Source organism: Trachypithecus francoisi, unplaced genomic scaffold (assembly GCF_009764315.1).
Source record: "Trachypithecus francoisi isolate TF-2019V2 unplaced genomic scaffold, Tfra_2.0 Lachesis_group15, whole genome shotgun sequence".
Taxonomy (NCBI): Eukaryota; Metazoa; Chordata; class Mammalia; order Primates; family Cercopithecidae; genus Trachypithecus; species Trachypithecus francoisi.
In genome coordinates, this window is record NW_022681460.1 from 54120362 (window position 1) to 54142406 (window position 22045).

The 22045-nt window shown below is 38.0% G+C and overlaps 1 protein-coding gene across 7 annotated transcripts in view; it reads right to left on the reverse strand.

Annotated features, from left to right (window-relative positions):
• The window catches only part of WASF1 (WASP family member 1), an 84778-nt gene that overhangs the window by 20376 nt on the left and 42357 nt on the right, over positions 1 to 22045 (reverse strand). For all 7 annotated transcript variants that reach the window (XM_033234873.1, XM_033234870.1, XM_033234874.1 and 4 more), the window contains one exon: positions 13798 to 13958. In XM_033234873.1, the coding sequence (XP_033090764.1) occupies positions 13798 to 13930 (133 nt within the window). In that variant the 5' untranslated portion in view covers positions 13931 to 13958. The remainder of the gene's footprint in view (positions 1 to 13797; positions 13959 to 22045) is intronic.

The following is a 22045-nucleotide window of genomic DNA, read 5'->3' on the forward strand; positions in this document are numbered from 1 at the left end:
TCACAAGAAGAGAAACCAAACACCGCATGTTCTCACTCATAGGTGGGAACTGAACAATGAGATCACCTGGACTCGGGAAGGGGAACATCACACACTGGGGCCTATCAGGGGGAGGGGGGAGGAGGGAGGGATTGCATTGGGGAGTTATACATGATATAAACGTTATGCACATGTACCCTAGAACTTAAAGTATAATAAAAAAAAAAAAAAAATATTTTAAAGATATGTTATGAATGCATAAAATATATGTAAATGAGTGTATTTTATTTACTACCACAAAATATACAGAAATCTATCATAAAAAGTTAAAACATATCAAAATTTACACACAAAACACAAACATACATAGTGCCAATCATAGTCAAGAGAAACATAAAGAAATGTAAAGATGTATTAGGTTGGTGCAAATGTAATTGCGGTTTTTGCCAACCTAATAGTACTAAATCATAAAAATAAATTTAAGTGTAGTAATACTGTATTACTGTAATAATTTTATAGCCACCCTCTGTTGATACTGCAGTTAGCGCTAGTGTTGTATCCACTTAAAATGCTGTTTGAGCAGTTCTTTCTCCATATATTGTATACGAGAGTAGGAAGTAATCTCTCATGGTTCTTGCGTATTTTTCACCATGTTTTATGCAATACTGTAAACCTTGAATACATTGTGAGACTCATTCAAAGTGCCACCAGTGATGCTGGAAGTACTCTCAAGTACAGGAAAGTCATAACATTACAAGAAAAAGTTGATTTGCTTGATAAGAATCACAGATTGAGGTCTACAGCTGTGGTTGCTTAGCATTTCAAGATAAATGAATCAAACCTAAGGGCAATTATAAAAAAAGAAAAGGAAAATCATGAAGCCATTGCTGCAGCTACACCAGCAGACACAAAAACCTTGTACTTTTTTGTGAATACCTTTTAATCTTGTATCGAAATGCACTTTTTGTGGGTGCATGGCTGTTACAAGAAAAGCCTACATATAGACTCTAACATGATTTGAGAAAAAGTGAAGTCCTTATACTACGACTTAAAGCAAAAGGAAGGTAAAGGACCTAAACCTGGAAAATTTAATGGCAGCAAAGGATGGTTTGATACTTTTAGAAAGCGGTTTGGCCTTAAAAATGTCACAAGAGAAGGTGCAGCTTTTGTCAGCCAAGAGGCAGCAGATCAGTTCCCAGATGCCATTAAGAAAATAATTGGTTTCCACGTATGCTGCTTGAAAAAAAAAATAATAATAATTGGCCAGGCATGACTGTCTGCAATCCCAGCACTTTGAAAGGCTGAGGTGGGCAGATTGCTTGAGCTCAGGAGTTTGAGACCAGCCTGAACAACATGGTGAAACCCCATCTCAACCAAAAATACAGAAATTAGCTGGGCACAATGCTATGTGCCTGTAGTACCAGCTACTTGGGGAGGTGAGGCAGGAGGATGACTTGAGCCTGGGAGGTCCAGGCTACTGTGAGTTGTGATCATGCCACTGTACTCCAGCCCCGCCTGGGTGACAAAGTGAGACCTTCTCTCTCTTTCTCTCAAAACAAAGAAACAAACAAACAAAACAAAACAGAAAAGAAAAAGAAAAAAATTGAGTAGAAACAATATCTGCCTGAACAGAGTTTTAATGCAGATAAGAATGTCTTATTCCAGAAAAAAAAAAATGCCACAGAGGACATTTATTAGTAAGAAAAAGTGAACACCAGGATTTAAGGCAGGAAGGGACATGCTAACTCTACTGTTTTGTGCAAATGCAGTTGGGTTTATCATCAGAACTGCCCTTATCTATAAAGCTGCTACCCTCAAGCCTTGAAGGGAAAAGAAGGCCAAAAGAAGAAGGCAAGGCAACAAAAAGGCATGGACAATGAGAATCCTTTTTCCGGATTGGTCCCATCGACGTTTTGTCCCTGAAGTCAGGAAGTACCTTGGCACTAAGGGACTGTCTTTTAAAATTTTTGTGGTAACTGTACAACATCCCTGGCCACTCAGAACCCCATGAGTTTCACACTGAAGGTGTCAAAGTGGTCCACTTGCCCACAAACATGACAGCTCTAATTCAGCCTCTACATCAGGAGGTCATAAGGACATTTAAGACTCATTACACACAGTATTCTATGGAAGACTGTCAACACTATGGAAGAGAATCCCAATAGAGAACATCATGAAAGTCTGGAGGGATTATATCATCAAAGATGTCATAGCTGTTACTGAAAAAGCCAAGAAAACCATCAAGCCCAAGACAACAAATTCATAAAATTTTAAAAAACTGTGTCCAGATGTTTTGCATGACCTCACAGGGTTTGTAACAGTGTCAGTCAAGGAAATAATGAAATAGTGGATACAGAAAAAAGGGTGGGGATGAAGAATGGCAAGGTATGGATCTTGGAGAAATTCAAGACCTAATTAGACAGCACACCAGAGGAATTAACAGAAGACAACTTGATGGAGAAGAGTGCCTCCAAACCAGTATTCAGGAGCTGAATCCTGAATAGGAATAGCTCCAGTCTGCAGCTCCCAGCAAGACTGATGCAGAAGACGGGTGATTTCTGCATTTCCAACTGAGGTACCTGGTTCATCTCATTGGGACTGGTTGGACAGTGGGTGCAGCCCATGGAGGGCAAGCTGAAGCAGGGCAGGGCACTCCCTCACCCAGGAACCACAAGCGGTCAGGGGATTTCCCTTCCAAGCCAAAGGAAGCCGTGACAGACTGTACCTGGAGAAACGGTACACTCCTGACCAAATCCTATGCTTTTCCCACAGTCTTAGCAACCAGCAGACCAGCAGATACCCTCCCATGCCTGGCTCAGCGGGTCCCACTCCCACGGAACCTTGCTCACTACTAGTGTGGCAGTCTGAGATCAATCTGTGATGCCGTAGCTTGACGGGGGAGGGGCGTCCACCATTGCTGAGGCTTGAGTAGATCAAAGTGTAAATGAAGAGGCCAGTAAGCTCGAACTGCTCAGTAAGGTCTATTCCCTCTATAAATTCTACCTCTGGGGGAAGGACATAGTAGAACAAAAGGCAGCAGACAGCTTCTGCAGACTTAAACGTCCCTGTCTGACAGCTCTGAAGAGAACAGTGGTTCTCTCAACATGGTGTGTGAACTCCAAGAACGGACAGACTGTCTCCTCAAGTGGGTCCCTGATCCCCATGTAGCCTGACTGGGAAACACCTCCCAGTAGGGGCTGACAGACACCTCATACAGGCGGATGCCCCTCTGGGATGAAGCTTCCAGAAGAAGGATCAGGCAGCAATATTTGCTGTTCTGCAGCCTCTGCTGGTGATATCCAGGCAAACAGGGTCTGGAGTGGACCTCAAGCAAACTCCAACAGACCTGTAGCTGAGGGGTCTGACTCTTAGAAGGAAAACTAACAAACAGAAAGGACGTCCACACCAAAACCCCATCTGTAAGTCACCAACATCAAAGACCAAAGGTAGATAAAACCACAAAGATGGGGAGAAACCACAGCAGAAAAGCTGAAAATGAAAAAAAAAACAAAAAACAAAAAAACAGAGCACCTCTTCTCCAAAGTATCGCAGCTCCTTGCCAGCAAGGGAACAAAACTGGATGAAAAATGAGTTTGATGAGTTGATAGAAGTAGGCTTCACAAGGTCAGTAATAACAAACTTCTCTGAGCTAAAGGAGCATATTCTAACTCATTGCAAGGAAGCTAAAAACCTTGAAAAAAGCTTAGACGAACTGCTAGCTAGAATAAAGTGTAGAGAAGACCTTAAATGACCTGATGGAGCTGAAAACCATGGCACCAGAACTTTGTGATGCGTGTACAAGCTTCAATAGCGATTCGATCAAGTGAAAGAAAGAATATCAGTGATTGAAGATCAAATTAATGAAACAAAACGAGAAGAAAAGACCAGAGAAAAAGGAGTGAAAAGAAATGAACAAAGCCTCCAAGAAATATGGGACTAAGTGAAAAGACCAAATATATGTTTGATTGGTGTACTGGAAAGTGACGGGGAAAATGGAAACAAGTTAGAAATCACTCTTCAGGATATTATCTAGGAGACCTTCCCTAACCTAGCAAGGAAGGCCAGCATTCAAATTCAGGAAATACAGAGAACACCACAAAGATACTCCTCAAGAAGAGCAGCCCCAAGACACATAATTGTCAGATTCACCAAGGTTGAAATGAAGGAAAAAATGTTAAGGGCAACCAGAGAGAAAGCTCAGATTACCCACAAAGGAAAGCCCATTAGACTAACAGCTGATCTCTTGGCAGAAACTCTACAAGCCAGAAGACAGTGGGGGCTGATATTCAACATTCTTAAAGAAAAGAATTTTCAACCCAGAATCTCATATCCAGCCAAACTAAGCTTCATAAGTGAAGGAGAAATAAAATCCTTTACAAACAAGCAAATGCTGAGAGATTTTTGTCACCACCAGTCCTGTCTTACAAGAGCTCCTGAAGGAAGCACTAAACATGGAAAGGAACAACTGGTACCAGCCACTGCAAAAACATGCCAAATGGTAAAGAACATCGATGCTAGGAAGAAACTGCAATTAACAGGCAAAATAACCAGCTAACATCATAAAGACAGGATCAAATTCAATCATAACAATATTAACCTTAAATGTAAATGGGCTAAATGCCCCAATTAAAAGACACAGACTGGCAAATTGGATAAAGAGCCAAGACCCATCAGTGTGCTGTATTCAGGAGACCCATCTCACATGCAAAGATGCACATAGGCTCAAAATAAAGGGATGGAGGAAGATCTACCAAGCAAATGGAAAGAAAAAAAAAAAAGGCAGGGGTTGTAATCCTAGTCTCTGATAAAACAGACTTTAAACCATCAAAGATCAAAAGAGACAAAGAAGCCCACTACATAATGGTAACGGGATCAATTCACCAAGAAGAGCTAACTATCCTAAACATATATGCACCCATACAGGAGCACCCAGATTCATAAAGCAAGTCCTTGGAGACCTACAAAGAAACTTAGACTCCCACACAATAATAATGGGAGACTTTAACACTCCTCTGTCAGTATTAGACAGATCAATGAGACAGAAGGTTAACAAGGACATCCAGGACTTGAACTCAGCTCTGGACCAGGCAGACCTAACAGACATCTACAGAACTCTCCACCCCAAATCAACAGAATATACATTCTTCTCAGCACCACATCACACTTATTTTAAAATTGACCACATAATTGGTAGTAAAACACTCCTCAGCAAATGTAAAAGAACAGAAATCACAACAAACTGTCTCTCAGACCACTGTACAATCAAACTAGAACTCAGGATTAAGAAACCCACTCAAAACTGCACAACTATATGGAAACTGAACAACTTGTTCCTGAATGACTACTGGGTAAATAACGAAACAAAGGCAGAAATAAAGATATTCTTTGAAACCAATGAGAACAAAGACACAACGTATCAGAATCTCTGGGACACATTTAAAGCAGTGTGTAGAGGGAAATTCATAGCACTAAATCCTTACAAGAGAAAGCAGGAAAGACCTAAAATCAACACCCTAACATCACAATTAAAAGAACTAGAGAAGCAAGAGCAAACAAATTCAAAAGCGAGCAGAAGGCAAGAAATAACTAAGATCAGAGCAGAACCGAAGGAGATAGAGACACAAAAAACCCTTCAAAAAAAATCCATGAAACCAGGAGCTGTTGGTTTTTTTTTTTTTTAAGATGAACAAAATAGACCGCTAGCAAGACTAATAAACAAGAGAGAAGAATCAAATAGACACAATAAAAAATGATAAAGGGGATACCATCACCAATCCCACAGAAATACAAACTATCATCAGAGAATACTATAAGCACCTCTACGCAAATAAACTAGAAAATTAGAAGAAATGGATAAATTCCTGGACACATACTCCCTCCCAAGACTAAACTAGGAAGAAGGTGAATCTCTGAATAGACCAATAACAGGTTCTGAAATAGAGGAAATAATTAATAGCCCACCAACCAAAAAAAAGTCCAGGACCAGATGGATGAACAGCCGAATTCTACCAGAGAATGGTACCAAAGAGGAGCTGGTACCATTCCTTCTGAAAGTATTTCAATCAACAGAAAAAGAGGGAATCCTCCTTAACTCATTTTATGAGGCTAGCATCATCCTGATACCAAAGCCTGGTAGAGACACAACAAAAAAAGAGAATTTCAGGCCAATATCCCTGATGAACACCGATGCGAAAATCCTCAATAAAATACTGGCAAACCAAATCCAGCAGCACATCAAAAAGCTAATCCACCACGATCAAGTCGGCTTCATCCCTGGGATGCAAGGCTGGTTCAACATATGCAAAACAATAAATGTAATCTATCACATAAACAGAACCAACAACAAAAACCACATGATTATCTCAATAGATGCAGAAAAGGCCCTTGACAAAATTCAACAGCCCTTGATGCTAAAAACTCTTAATAAACTAGGTACTGATGGAATGTATCCCAAAATAATAAGAGCTATTTATAACAAACCCACAGCCAACATCATACTGAATGGGCAAAAATTGGAAGCATTCCCTTTGAAAACTGGCACAAGACAAGGATGCCCTCTCTCACCACTCCTATTCAACATAGTATTGGAAGTGCTGGCTAGGGCAATCAGGCAAGAGGAGACAGAAATAAAGTGTATTCAATTAGGAAAAGGGGAAGTCAAATTGTGTCTGTTTACAGAGGACATGATTGTATATTTAGAAAACCCCATCATCTCAGTCCAAAATCTCCTTAAGCTGATCAAAGCAACGTTAGCAAAGTTTCAGGATACAAAATCAATGGGCAAAAATCACAAGCATCCTACAAACCAATAACAGACAAACAGAGAGTCAAATCATGAGTGAACTCCCACTCACAATTGCTTCAAAGAGAATAAAATACCTAGGAATCCAACTTACAAGGGATGTGAAGGACCTCTTCAAGGAGAATTACAAACCACTGCTCAACAACAACAACAACAACAAAAAAAAGAGAGGACACAAACAAATGGAAGAACATACCATGTTGATGGATAGGAAGAATAAATATCATGAAAATGGCCATACTACCCAAGGTAATTTATAGATTCAATGCCATCCCCATCAAGCTACCACTGATTTTCTTCGCAGAATTGGAAAAAACTACTTTAAAGTTCATATGGAACAAAAAAAGAGCCCACACAGCCAACACAATTCTAAGGAAAAAGAACAAAGCTGAGGCATCAGGCTACCTGACTTCATACTATATACTACAAGGCTACAGTAACCAAAACAGCATGGTACTGCTACCAAAGCAGATATATAGACCAACAGAACAGAACAGAGTCCTCAGAAATAACACCAGACATCTACAACCATCTGATCTTTGACAAACCTGACAAAAACAAGAAATGGGGAAAGGATTCCCTATTTAATAAATGGTGCTGGGAAAACTGGCTAGCCATATGTAGTAAGCTGAAACTGGATCCCTTCCTTACACGGTATATAAAAATTAACTCAAGATGGATTAAAGATTTAAATGTAAGACCTAACACCATAAAAACCCTAGCAGCAAACCTAGGCAATACCATTCAGGACATAAGCATGGGCAAACACTTCATTACTAAAACACCAAAAGCAATGGCAACAAAAGCCAAAATAGACAAATGGGATCTAAATAAACTAAAGAGCTTCTGCACAGCAAAAGAAACTATCATCAGAGTGAACAGGCAACCTATAGAATGGGAGAAAATCTTTGCAATCTACCCATCTGACAAACGGCTAATATCTAGAATCGACAAAGAACTTAAATTTACAAGAAAAAAAAGAAAATCCATCAAAAAGTGGGCAAAGGATATGAACAGACACTTCTCAAAAGAAGACATTTACACAGCCAACAGACATATGAAAAAATGCTCATCATCCCTGGTCATCAGAGAAATGCAAATCAAAACCCCAATGAGATACCATCTCATGCCAGTTAGACTGGTGATCATTAAAAAGTCAGGAACAACAGATGCTGGAGAGGATGTGGAGAAATAGGAACACTTTTACACTGTCAGTGGGAGTGTCAATTAGTTAAACCACTGTGGAAGACAGTGTGATGATTCCTCAAGGATCTAGAACTAGAAACACCATTTGACCCAGTGATCCCATTACTGGGTATATACCCAAAGGATTACAAATCATGTTATTATAAAGACACATGCACACATTATGTTTATTGCAGCACTATTCACAATAACAAAGACTTGGAACCAACCCAAATGTCCATCAATGATAGACTGGATTAAGAAAATGTGGTACATATACACCATGGAATACTATGCAGCCCTAAAAAAGGAGGAGTTCATGTCCTTTGCAGGGACATGGATAAAGCTGGAAACTATCATTCTAAACAAACTATCACAAGGTTGGAAAACCATACACCAGATGTTCTCACTCATAGGTGGGAACTGAACAACGAGAACACATGGACACACAGTAGGGAACATCAAACACCGGAGTCTGTCGGAGGGTGGGAGGCTGGGGGAGGGATAGCATTAGGAAAAATACCTAATGCAAATGACAAGTTGATGGGTGCAGCAAACCACCATGGCACATGTATACCTATGTAACAAACCTGCACATCGTGCACATGTACCCTAGAACTTAAAGTATAATAACAAATAAAAAATAAAGGAGCAAATCTCAGATTTAAAAAAATGGAATCCCTCCCCCCAAAAAAAGAAGACATAGAAGAAGTGGTGTCAGAAAACAAATTAACATTAGAGAATCTGTCAAAAGGGTTCCACTTATCCAAGACTACTTTTGATTTATTTTACAACATGAACCCTTCTGTGATACAGGTACCGAAACTAAAGCAAATAAAAGGAGGATTGGTACCATATAAAAACATTTTTAGAGAAATGAAGAAGCAAAAAAATCAGAAATCAAGATGTGCTTTTGTGAAGTTACAACAGTGTGCCCATCTCTACTACTTCTACCTCCTCCACCTCTCTGCCTCTGCTACTCCTGAGACAGCAAAACAAACTCCTCCTTTTCCTTCTCCTCTTCGGCCTACTCAATGTGAAGATAATGAGGATGAAGACTTTTATGACTTCCATTTAATGAACAGTAAGTATGTTTTTTCTTATGGTTTTCTTAATAACATATTCTCTTCTCTAGCTTACTTTATTGTAGGAATACAGTATACTACTATAGATACAACATAAAATATACATGTTAAGCAACAGTTTATGTTCTCAGTAAGGCTTCTGGTCAATAGTAGGCTATAGGCAGTTAAGTTTTGGGGGAGTCAAAAGTTATATGCAAATTTCTGGCTTCACTGAGGATCTGTGCCCTTAACCCCTACACTGTTCAAGGGTCAACTGTATTTTAAACTTTAAACCCTAAAGTCACCCAGCCATGACAAAGTAGGGGGAAAAAAAAAGAGATACCGTGGGAAGTCTGCTTTTAAACCTTGTTCTACTACTTCCTGTTAAATGTTAAAATGGAAATTACTTGCTTTATCTATATCTATCCACCTGATGAGGGTTAGAGAAGATTATGATGCAAATGTACATGCAAATAATATGCCTGTCAATCTCAAAGCATTTATATGTAGACTGTAGCATTTATATATAATCAGCATTTATATATAATCAGCATTTGTATTAGCTAGAAATAAATTTTAGGCCAAATGGAAGAACCCAAGATTCATCAAAGACCTAGTAAATGACTTGTCTCAAGTATGCCCAAGATACAGATTCAGAAATTTAGATCTTTTACACTCTCTTGTTACAATTTCTGGAAAAAAAAAAATCATAAATCTAAAATCACTGTATTCCTCTAGTTGTGTAAGTTCTTATTACTGAAAAGAGCAAAACAAAATAACTGGAAGAAGATCCTTGTCATTACTGAATTTTGAACAGAGGGAGAACCAGACATTTAAACAAATATTTAAAGCAATTTAATAAGTAAGTCCAAATATTTGCTCTATTCACTGTGAGACCTTGGTATCAATTTCCTTATCTGTAAAATAGGAATAAAAGTATCTGTCTCTAAAAGAAGTAAGCAAAGAGCCTTAAAGTGCACCTGATACAGAGGAGCTCAGTAACAGGCAGCTTTTAGTATAAGGTAACAGCAACACAGCAGAGATAGAAGCACCTCACTTTCAGGTGTCAAAAGTTACTCGGTGATCAAGATACTTCCAGAGACAGTTTCTCTGGCAGATAGGGGAAGCAACCCAAATGGAAGAAAAAGCAGGTATAAAGTTATTCATTTATTCAACAATTGGTAGGGATACGAATGCTAGGTGTAGATACAGAGATGAAAAAGACTAATCTTGGCAATAAGAACTGACTATACTCAATAAGAGAAAAGCCAGGGGAAGAGATCCCTTAGGTATGCAGAATCCCAATGGTTGTTAATGAAAGGAGTTAGCTAGTTTGCTTTAGGCAGACAGTAAGGAAAGGGTCCCCAGAGACTCTCTGACCCACCCCACAAGTGCTTATACCAGATGCTTTGGGCAGATAAGGGAACTTGCACAGGGGGCTTGCCTAAACATGCCCACAGCGAACTAAGGGCCTACATGTGCACTGGGAGAATGTGGTGAGGCCACCAGTAATTTGTGCCTTATACAAATAGGGAACCCAGCCCCATCAGCTTCTATATATATATGTATGCCCTTGTATTCCACTGTGAGGGGACATACGCCTTCGTATTCAACTGTGAGGGGGCAACCTGGAACCTGCTTTCAGGACCCCTCTCTTTGCTGAGAGCTTTCCTTTCTCTTAATAAATTCTACTCCATTCACTCTTCAAGTATCTGTGTGCCTAATTCTTCCTCATCATGAGACAAGAACCCGGACCTAGCTCAGCTAAGGAGTAAAAAATCTTGCATTATTAAGAAAGCAATAAAATGACCAAGAGGAAATTGGCACCAAGTGAATTATACGTTTGTGGTAATTACCTAATATAAACAGAATTATGTTCTACTAGGAAAAATCTCATAAAAAACAGATGTACTGGCTGGGTATATGGTGGCTCACGCCTATAATCTCAGCACTTTGGGAGGCCAAGGTGGGCAGATCACTTGAGGCCAGAAGTTCAAGGCCAGCCTGGCCAACACAGCAAAACCCCATTTCTACTAAAAATAACACAAAAATCAGCCAGGCATGATGGCACTCGCCTGTAATCCCAGCTGCTTGGGTGGCTGAGGTACAAGAATTGCTTAAACCTGGGAGGCAGAGGTTGTAGTGAGCCAAGATTGCACCACTGCACTCCAGCCTGGGTGACAGAGCAAGACTCTATTTCAAAAAAATAAAAAAAGGAAGTATATTTTTGTGAGGAAAGGGTCAGGAAGACATCCAGCCCTAAGCCATGTAGATCCCTATAGTTTACTTTCATTGCTATACTCTCAAGCACTTTTGGTACTAATAACAGCACCAAAGTGAAAATCTCCATTATCTAGAAACATTTTGGATAGCCAAGTTTTCTAAGTAATTCAGAGATTATCTAATACATCAATTGTTATTTTAACTATTTTGGATGGAAACTTGTGAAATATAGTCTAAGCTTCCCTCTTCTTAAATGGAATATAAAATTAAACACAATTTAATTTTTTCTTAGGGACTCATGGGCATGAATTATGAAAATCAAATATTATCCTAGGCAGAAACAGCCTTGAAATGTATAAAGATATTTGCTTTACATCAAATGGCTTCTTTCCAGTTTTTATGTTGCATCTTCCCTTATATCACTTTGTCCTTTCCTGTAAACTACCTCCTTTTGGTTGGGTTCAGTGATGTCTCCTTCTAGTATCTCCTCCCATGCTTCCTCCTTTTATCCTCTGAAGCATAACTGTTTGGAAACCACATCATCAAATCTGTTTGAACTATCAAAGTAAAAGTAAACAGGTTTTGAGAGAGGGATCAATTGGTTATTTTATGTGCATGGTCTTTAGTGCGTGAGTTTATTTATTCTGGCTATCTAGAGGCCTTTTAAATTTAATTCCAGATTCTCAACTATGTCAGGTGGGAAAGCTGCCAGAGAAGTTAATTTCAGGGCGGTAAACCATTGTCACACCTTGCTACAATATTTTATGGGTTTTCTCTTTCTTTTTGAATCTCTACAAACTGCTTAAATGATGCCTTCCAGGTCTCTGATTCTAAAAGTGAAGTACCCAATATCTAATTTAGTTATATTGTTACTAGGTATTTATAATTTTCAGAGTTTGGCTACAGCATAACCATGTGCCTGCTGATAGATGTTGCTTATATAGACTATACAGACTTAAAAATTCCTTAACTTTTCATCTTTTAAGTTTTGTAACAAATGGGTTAGTACTGCAAATTATCACCCTTAATCATAATATTAGTTCTAAATTCTATATTGGGTATATACCTAAAATAAGATGCCTGTACTGGATCCAGAATTCATGTTAATTTTAAGAAATATTTTATACAAAATTACTAATGCCATTTCTATGTTCTTAACATGTATTTTAATATTAACATGCTTATATACTTATGTATGTACATAATGTATATAAAACAAATTTTATATGACATCATGTTATATTTGAATCAATCCATGCTAGGTCACAAAAAATCTGCAAAAATCTTTAAACAATATAGTTAATCATATTTAATCTAGGAACTCTATAACACTTTTTTAAAATTAATCTCAAGTAAATAATACAATATTTTAGTGATTCACTAAACTGAAAAAAATAACCACTGAATGGAAGAAGGAATACACTTAAAACAAAATTCAAATAAAATAGCCTTTTATTTATTCTTACTATTTCACAGGTAATGCAAAAAATTAATATTCTCACAGAGAATATTCAAATTTAACTTTTTATGTTGCTCTCACTACAGATGTATGCCTAAACTTTCTTACTGGAACCAAATTAGATTAACAACCTCTTGTGCTAAGTACTCAATTATAAAAGAAAGGACAAAAGTTGAAAGGAAAAGAAAAGCCAAGCCTGCTTATCAGAATTTATATGGCTGATGAGATAAATCTAGGATCACTTGGTAGATATTATCTCTGCCAAGAACACCTTGCTTTACCTTTAAAATGAAATATCAATGTCTTACGAAAAAGCTAATCCTTCAATGCAAAAGACAGACCAGATTTATTTTTTAAATTTTCTGATTAAACTTAGATTAGAAAATAATTTGTTTAATTCCTTAACCAAGTTGCTCTAGTCTGTAAATTTGTAATGAGAACATATTGCCTGTCTCCTTTTCTCTAATCTGCCTTTTCACTGGCCTTTATTCTCTGGCCAACCTGCTTGACTTCTGCCAGAGGCCAGGTTCACTTGCTGTTTTCACACCACACTGCATATCAGATTCCTGACTTATATCCTAATGTCTCTTAGACAACCACTTGACTAGCCTACTCCTCTGACTAGTAATGACCCCATACCTTTCACTTTAGATCTTTGCTAATATAGAAATATTTCCCTAAACTGATTAAATATCTATATAAGGAGATGGATACTAATGTTTGAAAACACAAATAGTTGAGGCCTTTAAACAGAGTAAATAGTGATAATAACTAAGCAAAAGTACAACTCTGGTCCTTTCACAGATTATATATTTTTAAAACAATCTCAATAATTTTAATTCATCATGTGATACTGTTTCTAGAGATTCTGTCCGTATTTTCCTTTCCCAGAAGAAACATCATGCAGAAGAAGAAGAAATTATTCTAAAACTCAATAATCATACTCATTTGACTATATTTTTCAGAATAATTTTGTACTCTTCTCACCAAACCATACTCCCAAATTAATCAGAAGCACAACTTCTTAATACTCTAAAGCATAACATTCTGGTTTGTGAGTATATTTTTAATTGATATATACTTACTTAGGCTACTTAGTTGTCTAATTATATTTGCCAAGGAAATATTGGTTACACATTCCAGTTCATTCTTAATACCTCTAGGCAGTGCTGTGTGGCACAAGTGCCTAGGATCGATGTTTCTTTTCACTAGTGGCATCCTGAGATTAACCTTTGTGCCAGTTCACCTGTAGGAAATCAAAAATAAATGAACAATATTAAATTTCAGCCAACACAGAATGAGACTCTATTTTTCACACTGAAGAATAAAGCACCGTTGACCCTTGAACAACATGGGTTTGAACTGCATGGGTCCACTTACAGGTGGATTTTCTTCCCTCTCTGCCTCCCCTGAGACAGCAGAACAAACCCCTCCTCTTCCTCCTCAGTCTACTCAATGTGAAAATGACAAGGATGAAGACCTTTATGATGATCCACTTCCACTTAACAGTTAATGTACTTTATCTTATGATTTTTTAAATAACATTTTCTTTTCTCTGGTTTATTTTACTGTAAGAATGCAGCATATAATACATATACAAAATATGTCAAACAACAGTTTATGTTCTTGGTAAGGCTTCTGGTCAACAGTAGGCTATAAGTAGTTAAGGTTTTGGAAAGTCAGAAGTTATACACAGATTTTCGGCAATGCAGAGGGTTGGTGCCCCTAACCTCTGGGTTGTTCAAGGGCCAACCGTCTTTGCTTGTATGAAGACAGTAAAAATGAAATTACCCAACTAAAATAATCAAAATTGATTTAACTTTCAATTAGAATATCAACATTACACAAAACAGTTTTTAAAAACTTGCTTTCAATGTCAGCTGCTACATGGTGAATTTACAATCATCATCACTATTATTCTCCTAAAAACACTGTTTTTATTTACTGTAACAGGGATTTTGTTCTAGAGAGTTAGTGTGAGATGTTCTCTCTAAGGAAGTGCATAAAAGGATTAAGGAAGCTGTGAGAGTAACATCAAATTTACATTATCACATAAAATGTATCAGGTGTTCAACAGCTCAGATCAAATACTCCAAGTAGCCCTGCACTTGAAGTCTTATTGGAATCTACCAAATCTTTATTTAACTGATCAAAAAGTACAACCATCTTTGAATTACAGGCTGCTCTCACTTTGCATGCTTTCCGTACGCATAAATTTGAGTAACTCGAGTTTAGTTAAGTAACAATGCTGCCCAACACCATGATTCAAATTTCACTTACTACAGTATATTAACTGTGAGTAATTGCACAAATACAAATTTCATTTCTAGTACTCTAGTCCAGCACTCCCCAAACCCCGGGGCTGCAAACCAGTAACGGTGGTCTGTCAGGAACAGTGGCTTGTCAGGAACTGGGCTGTACAGCAGGAGGTGAGAGGTGGGTGAGCAAGCATTACTGCCTGAGTTCCACCTCCTGTCAGACCAGTGGTGGCATTAGATTCTCATAGGAGCAGGAGGCCTATTGTGAACTGCACATGCAAGAGATCTAGGTTGCACGCTCCTTATGAGAATCTAATTAATGCATAACGCCTGACAATCTGAGGCGGTACAGTTTCATCTTGAAACCATCCCCCCTACACCTACCCCCCCGTCCCCGGCCCGTGGAAAAATGGTCTTCCATGAAACTAGTCCCTTGTGCCAAAAACAAGGAGACTGCTGCTCTAGTCCACAAATCACTGTTAATAAGAGCTGTACCTCATGATCAGTGACCAATCACCACTTCTTTCAAAGTCAGCAGATGATTGGTTACACCTCATCTGTTAGTCAATTCACCCACAGACAGCAAAGCATGCATCTGTTGCCTTCTTGCCTTCCAATGCTAAATCTACATGAAATTTTACTAAATAGGTAGATGAAAGCGGGAATTGGCCAACAAAGATACAAGTGCAGCAAAAAACAAAAAACAAACAAAAGAAATGATGACACTGGAAATGAAATTCAAATCCAACATAAGTGTAGTAACAGATGAAGCAGCTAACTGTGGAAATGTTGCCACTGCCACTGTTCGAGAGCTTCTAGATATGCAGCCTGAGGAACTTAGTGAAGGTAAACCTACAGACATAAATGAGGAGTGTGGCTGTGACAAAAAGAAGGAATATGTTCCAAAGGAAGTGATACTAGCAAAAAAACCTTCATATTTAGGAAACTCTTGGAGCTACTTCATGACAGTGAAAGCGCAAAAGATAAAATGTTGGAAGCTAATCCTAATTTAAAAGCAAGGAGAATGACAATTTGCCAAGGCACAGAAAAGATGCTCACTCTGCTAGTTCTGCTATTGTAGGTTACACAACAAGAACTGCTCAAACTGCCTTTGATAAGTGTTTTTTACAAAGAAATAAAACACTAATTCTAATTGACTCCAATACCTTAAATGACACTGTGCTAAATAAATACTTTTAAATTTCCCTATACATTTAAACAACAATGTAAGAGGTTTTACTGTCTTGACAAAAATTTTTAGAGTGTACATAAAACACTGTAATTTTCCCCATTTTTATTAAGATGGTTTTTCATAGTTTCAACTTATACTGTCATTTTTTACAGTCCTGAACTACTGTGCAAAGTGAGAAACAAATGATTGTACTTATCTATCAGTGAACAATGGTTACCAAAGGAAACAATTTATTAATTACTGAGCTTTAATGACTAACAAATGAGAAGTTTGGGATAAACCTAATTGCGGGCCGGGCGCGGTGGCTCATGCCTGTAATCCCAGCACTTTGGGAGGCCGAGGTGGGCAGATCACCTGACGTCGGGTGTTTGAGACCAGCCTGACCAACATGGAGAAACTCTGTCTTTACTAAAAATACAAAATTGGCTGGGCGTGGTGGCACATGCCTATAATCCCAGCTACTAGGGAGGCTGAGGCAGGAGAATCGCTTGAACCTGGGAGGTGGAGGTTGCAGTGAGCCGAGATCGTGCCACCGCACTCCAGCCCTGGGCAACAAGAGTGAAACTCTGTCTCAAAAAACAAACAAAAAGAAGCCTAATTGCAGTTAAGTGTTACTCATCAACATGCTTTAAAAAACTTTTGCATAAATTTGTTTCCTCTGACCTATTTGTTAGGCAATCTCTCTACATTTTCAATCCATTCTAAAACTCTGTAACATGAAATGTAGAGAAAAAAAGCATACAAAATTGTATACCTCAAAAATTTAACCAAACTCTCATGTAACCCCATTAAGAAATAAAACATTGCCTGTACCAGTTGACAGAACCCTTCCACTTTGGTCCTCTTCCCAATCATCCTTGCTTACCTCCCCAAGACAGGTAACCTTTATTCTTTTTATAAAAAGCATTTCTTTGTTTTTCTTTTTGTTTTCACAACTTACACAGGCAACTTTAAACACTATAGTTTTGTTTTGACAGCTTTTTGAAGTTTAAATAGACTAATACAATACATATTATTTTAAACCTTGCCTTTTTCATTCCACATTGTAACATTCATCCACATTGCTCTGTGCAGGTTGCTCATTTTCATTGCTGTATAATAGTCCACTATATGACATTACAATTTATTTACCCATTCTAATGTTAATGACTTGTTTCCAGTTTGAAGCTATTATGAAGAGCACTATACTGATCATTCACATACATGTGTCTTAGTGTACACATTTCTATTGTGAATATACTTCAGGACAAGAATAGCCAAGTTAAGGATACACACAACTTCATCTTTAGGAAATGATACCAAACTGTTCCAGAGACTGTACCAACACGTTACTTTCAGCAGTTAAGAGGCTGCTGCTGCTCCACATCCTCATAACACTTGACACTGTCAGTTTTTAAATTCTAGCTGTTCTTGAGGGTATGTTGTGGCCATTTGTTATAGTTTTAATTTGTTTCCCAATTATTGAATTTAAGCACCTTTTCATGTTTCTTGATCTTTTGGATTTTTCTCTTGGGAAGTGGCTGTTCAATCCTCTTGTCCATTTTTGGCCATTTGTTGTGTTAGGGCTGATTTGTAGAAACACTAGATATGAGCCATTTGAAGGTTGTATGTGATGCAAATCTCCTCTTTCACTTGCTATTCCACTTTCTTAGTGATGTCTTTCAATGAACAGAAGTTTTTACACTCAATGTGGTAAGGATATTCTCAATCTTTTCAAGTTTAGAACAAAAGCATAGTTTCTAAAATCTTTTTCTACATCAAGATCATAAATATGACCTTTTGCTTTATCTCTTAGCTTTGTTTTGCTAATAGTTTTAATCTATAATTGATGTGGAATTACTTTTGTGAATGGTGTGATGTAGCAGTTAGGTTTCTTATATACTATCTCAGCACCACTCATTGAAAAGCCTAGTATTTCTCTATTGCTCTGCAGTGGCACTTTTGTCCTAAATCAAGTTTCTATGTATTTTTAAATTAGATTTTGAGCTATGTACTATTCCATTGCTCTTTCTGACTAACCTAGAGCTAATGACAAACTGACTTAATCAGGCTTTATATTAAGTTTTTTTTTTTTTAAGAGACAGAGCCTCGCTCTGTTGCTCAGGCTGGAGTACAGTAGTGTAATCTTGGTTCACTGCAACCTTTGACTCCTGGGTTCAAGCGATTCTCCTGCCTCAGCCTCCTGAGTAGCTGGGACTACAGGCATGTGCCACAACACTCGGCTTTTTTTTGTATTTTTAGGAGATGGGGTTTTGCCATGTTGTCCAGGCTGGACTCAAACTCCTGAGCTCAGACAATCGACCTGCCTCAGACTCCCAAAGTGCTAGAATTACAGGCTTGAGCCACTGCACCTGGCTTATAGTAAGTCTTGATACATAATAGGGCAAGCTCTCCAATCTTGTTCTCCAAAAATGTTCTGTTTATTCTTGACACTGTGTATTTCCATGTAAATTTTTAGAATAAGATTATCAAGTCACACAACACACACACATACACATACATACACACACACACACCACACACACACACACACACCTCTAACTATTGGGAATTTGACTAGAGCTGTATTAAACCTATCATATTGGGAAGTACTGATATTTATCATTTCTTTCTATCCACGAACATAATACATTGCTCCAACTATTTCAGGATTTTTAAAAGTCTCTTAATGTTTTATAGTTTTCTAAGGAGAAGTCTTAAAAATCCTTATTTATTTGTATGTAGATGTCTTTATAACACTGGAACTACAATATATATTGTTGTATTATATAGAAAATAAATGGATTTTTAAATATTGACCCTATATCCTGAGACTTTCCTAATCTCTAACCTATCTGCAATTATTTTGGATTTTTAAACGCACACAATCATATGTGAATAGTGACTATTTCCTCCATTCTAATCCATCTTACATCTTTTATTTCTTTTTCTTGCCTTACCACACTAGCTATAATCTTTAAAACAATGTGAAATATGTATTTCATATACATAAGGATGATGGCAAACATCCTCGTCTTTTTCAACTCAAGTGGAAAAGCCTTCAACATTTCACAAGGTGTCTGTAATACGGATTTTTTGTGGTTATTTTGTTTTATAGACACCTTTTAATAGATTAAGGAAGTTCCTTTATTATTATTTTAATAGGTTTTTTGGGGAATAGGTGGTATTTGGTTGCATGTATAAGTTCTTTAGTGGTGATTTTTGAAATTTTGGTGCACCCATCACCCAAGCAGGGAACACTGTACCCAATAGGTAGTCTTTTACGCCTCACCATCCTCTCACCCTTTCCCCCAAGTCCCCAAAGTCCATTGTATCATTCTTATGCCTTTGCATCTGCATAGCTTACAGTAACAGTCTCCAATTCCATCCAGCTTGCTATGAATGTCATTATTTCGTTCTTTTTTATGGCTGTGTAGTATCCCATGGTGTGTGCATTCCATGGTGTGTATATATACATACACATACACACCATGGAATATATGGTGTATATACACCATGCTGTGTGTGTGCATATATATGTATATATACATATGTGTGTATATATATACACACACACACACACCATGGAATACACACACACCATGGGATACCAAACATCGTGTGTTCTCACTCACTTTTCTTTATCCACTTGTTGACTGATGGGCATTTGGGCTGGTTCCATATTTTTGCAATTACAAATTGTGTTGCTATATACATGCTATATACATCCATATTTTTGCAGTTACAAATTATGCTATATACATGCTATATACGTCCGTATTTTTGCAATTACAAATTGTGCTGCTATAAACATGCAAGCGCAAGTATCTTTTTTGTATAATGACTTCTTTGTATAATGACTTCTTCTGGGTAGGTATCCAATAGTGGGACCGCTGGGTCAAACGGTAGATCTACCTTTAGTTCTTTAAGGAATCTCCACACTGTTCTCCGTAGTGTTTGTACTAGTTTACGTTCCCACCAGCAGTGTGAAAATGCTCCTTTTTCACTACATCCACAACAACAGCTATTGTTTTTTGATTTTTTTAATGACGGCCATTCTTGCAGGAGCAAGGTGGTATCACATTGTGGTTTTGATTTGCATTTCCCTGATTATTAGTGATGGTGACCATTTTTTCACGTTTTTGGCCACTTGTATATTTTCTTTGGAGAATTGTCTATTGATGTCCTTAGATTACTTTCTGATGGGATTTTTTTTCTTACTGATTTTTGTTTGAGTTCCTTATAGATTCTGGATATTAATCCATTGTCAGATGTACAGACTGTGAAGATTTTCTCCTACTCTGTGGGTTGTCTGTTTACTCTGCTGCGGTGTAGAAGCTTTTTAGTTTAAGTCTTACCTATTTATCTTTGTTTTTGTTGCATTTGTTTTTGGGTTCTTGGTCAGCAAGTGTTTGCCTAAGCCAATGTCTAGAAGAGTTTTTCCAACGTTATCTCCTAGAATTTTTATGGTTTTTTTTTTTTTTTTTTTTGAGATGGAGTCTCGCTCTGTTGCCCAGGGTGGAGTGCAGTGACATGATCTCAGCTCACTGCAACCTCCACCTCCCAGGTTCAAGCGATCCTCCTGCCTCAGCCTCCTGAGCAGCTGGGACTACAGGTGCACGCCACCACGCCCAGCTAATTTTGTATATTTAGTAGAGATGGGATTTCATCATGTTGGTCAGTCTGGGTCTCAACTCTGGACTTCAGGTGATCCACCTGCCTTGGCCTCCCAAAGTGCTGGGATTAAAGGCGTATGCCACCATGCTTGGCCTTGAGTTGATCTTTTTATAAGGTGAGAGATGAGGATCCAGTTTCATTCCTCTACATGTGGCTTGCCAATTATCCCAGCACCATTTGTTGAACAGGGTGTCCTTTCCCCGCTTTAAGTTTTAATTTGTTTTGTCGAACATCAGTTGGCTGTAAGTATCTGGCTTTATTTCTGGGTTCTCTAATCTGTTCCATTGTTATCATGTGCTTTTTTTTTTTTTGAGATGGAGTTTCGCACTTGTTGCCCAGGCTGGAGTGCAGTGGCGTGATCTCAGCTTACTGCAACCTCTGCCTCCTAGGTTTAAGTGATTCTCCTGCCTCAGCCTCCTGAGTAGCTGGGATTACAGGTGCCCACCACCATGCCTGGATATATATATATATATATATATATATTTTTTTTTTTTTTTTTTTAGTAGAGACAAGGTTTCACCCTGTTGTTCAGGCTGGTCTCAAACTCCTGACCTCAGGTGATCTGCCTGCCTCAGCCTTCCAAAGTGCAGGGATTACAGATGTGAGCCACCGCACCTGGCCTATGTGCCTATTTTTATACCAGTACCATGCTGTTTTGGTGAGTATGGCCTTATAGTATAGTCTGAAGTAAGGTAATGTGATGCCTCCAGATTTGTTCTTTTTGCTTAGTCTGGCTTTAGTTATGCAGGCCCTTTTGTGGTTCCATATGAATTTGGGAGTTTTTTTCTAGTTCTGTGAAAAATGACGGCAGTATTTTGATGGAAATTGCATTTTATAGATTGCTTTTGGCAGCATGGTCATTTTCACAGTACTGATTCTACCCACCCATGAGCATGTGATGTGTTTCCATTTTGTTTGTGTTTTCTATGATTTCTTTCAGCAGTGTTTTGTAGTTTTCCTTGTAGAGGTCTTTCCACCTCCTTGGTTAGGTATATTTCTAAGTATTTCTAAGTATTTTATTTGTAGCAGCTATTTTAATAGGGGTTAGTTTCTGGATTTGATTCTCAGCTTGGTCACTATTGGCATATAGCAGTGCTACTAATTTGTGCACATTAATTTTGTATCCTGAAACTTTGCTGAATTCATTTATCAGTTCTAGCTTTTTGGATGACTCTTTAGGGTTTTCTAGGTATATGATCATATCATTGGTGAACAGCGACAGTTCGA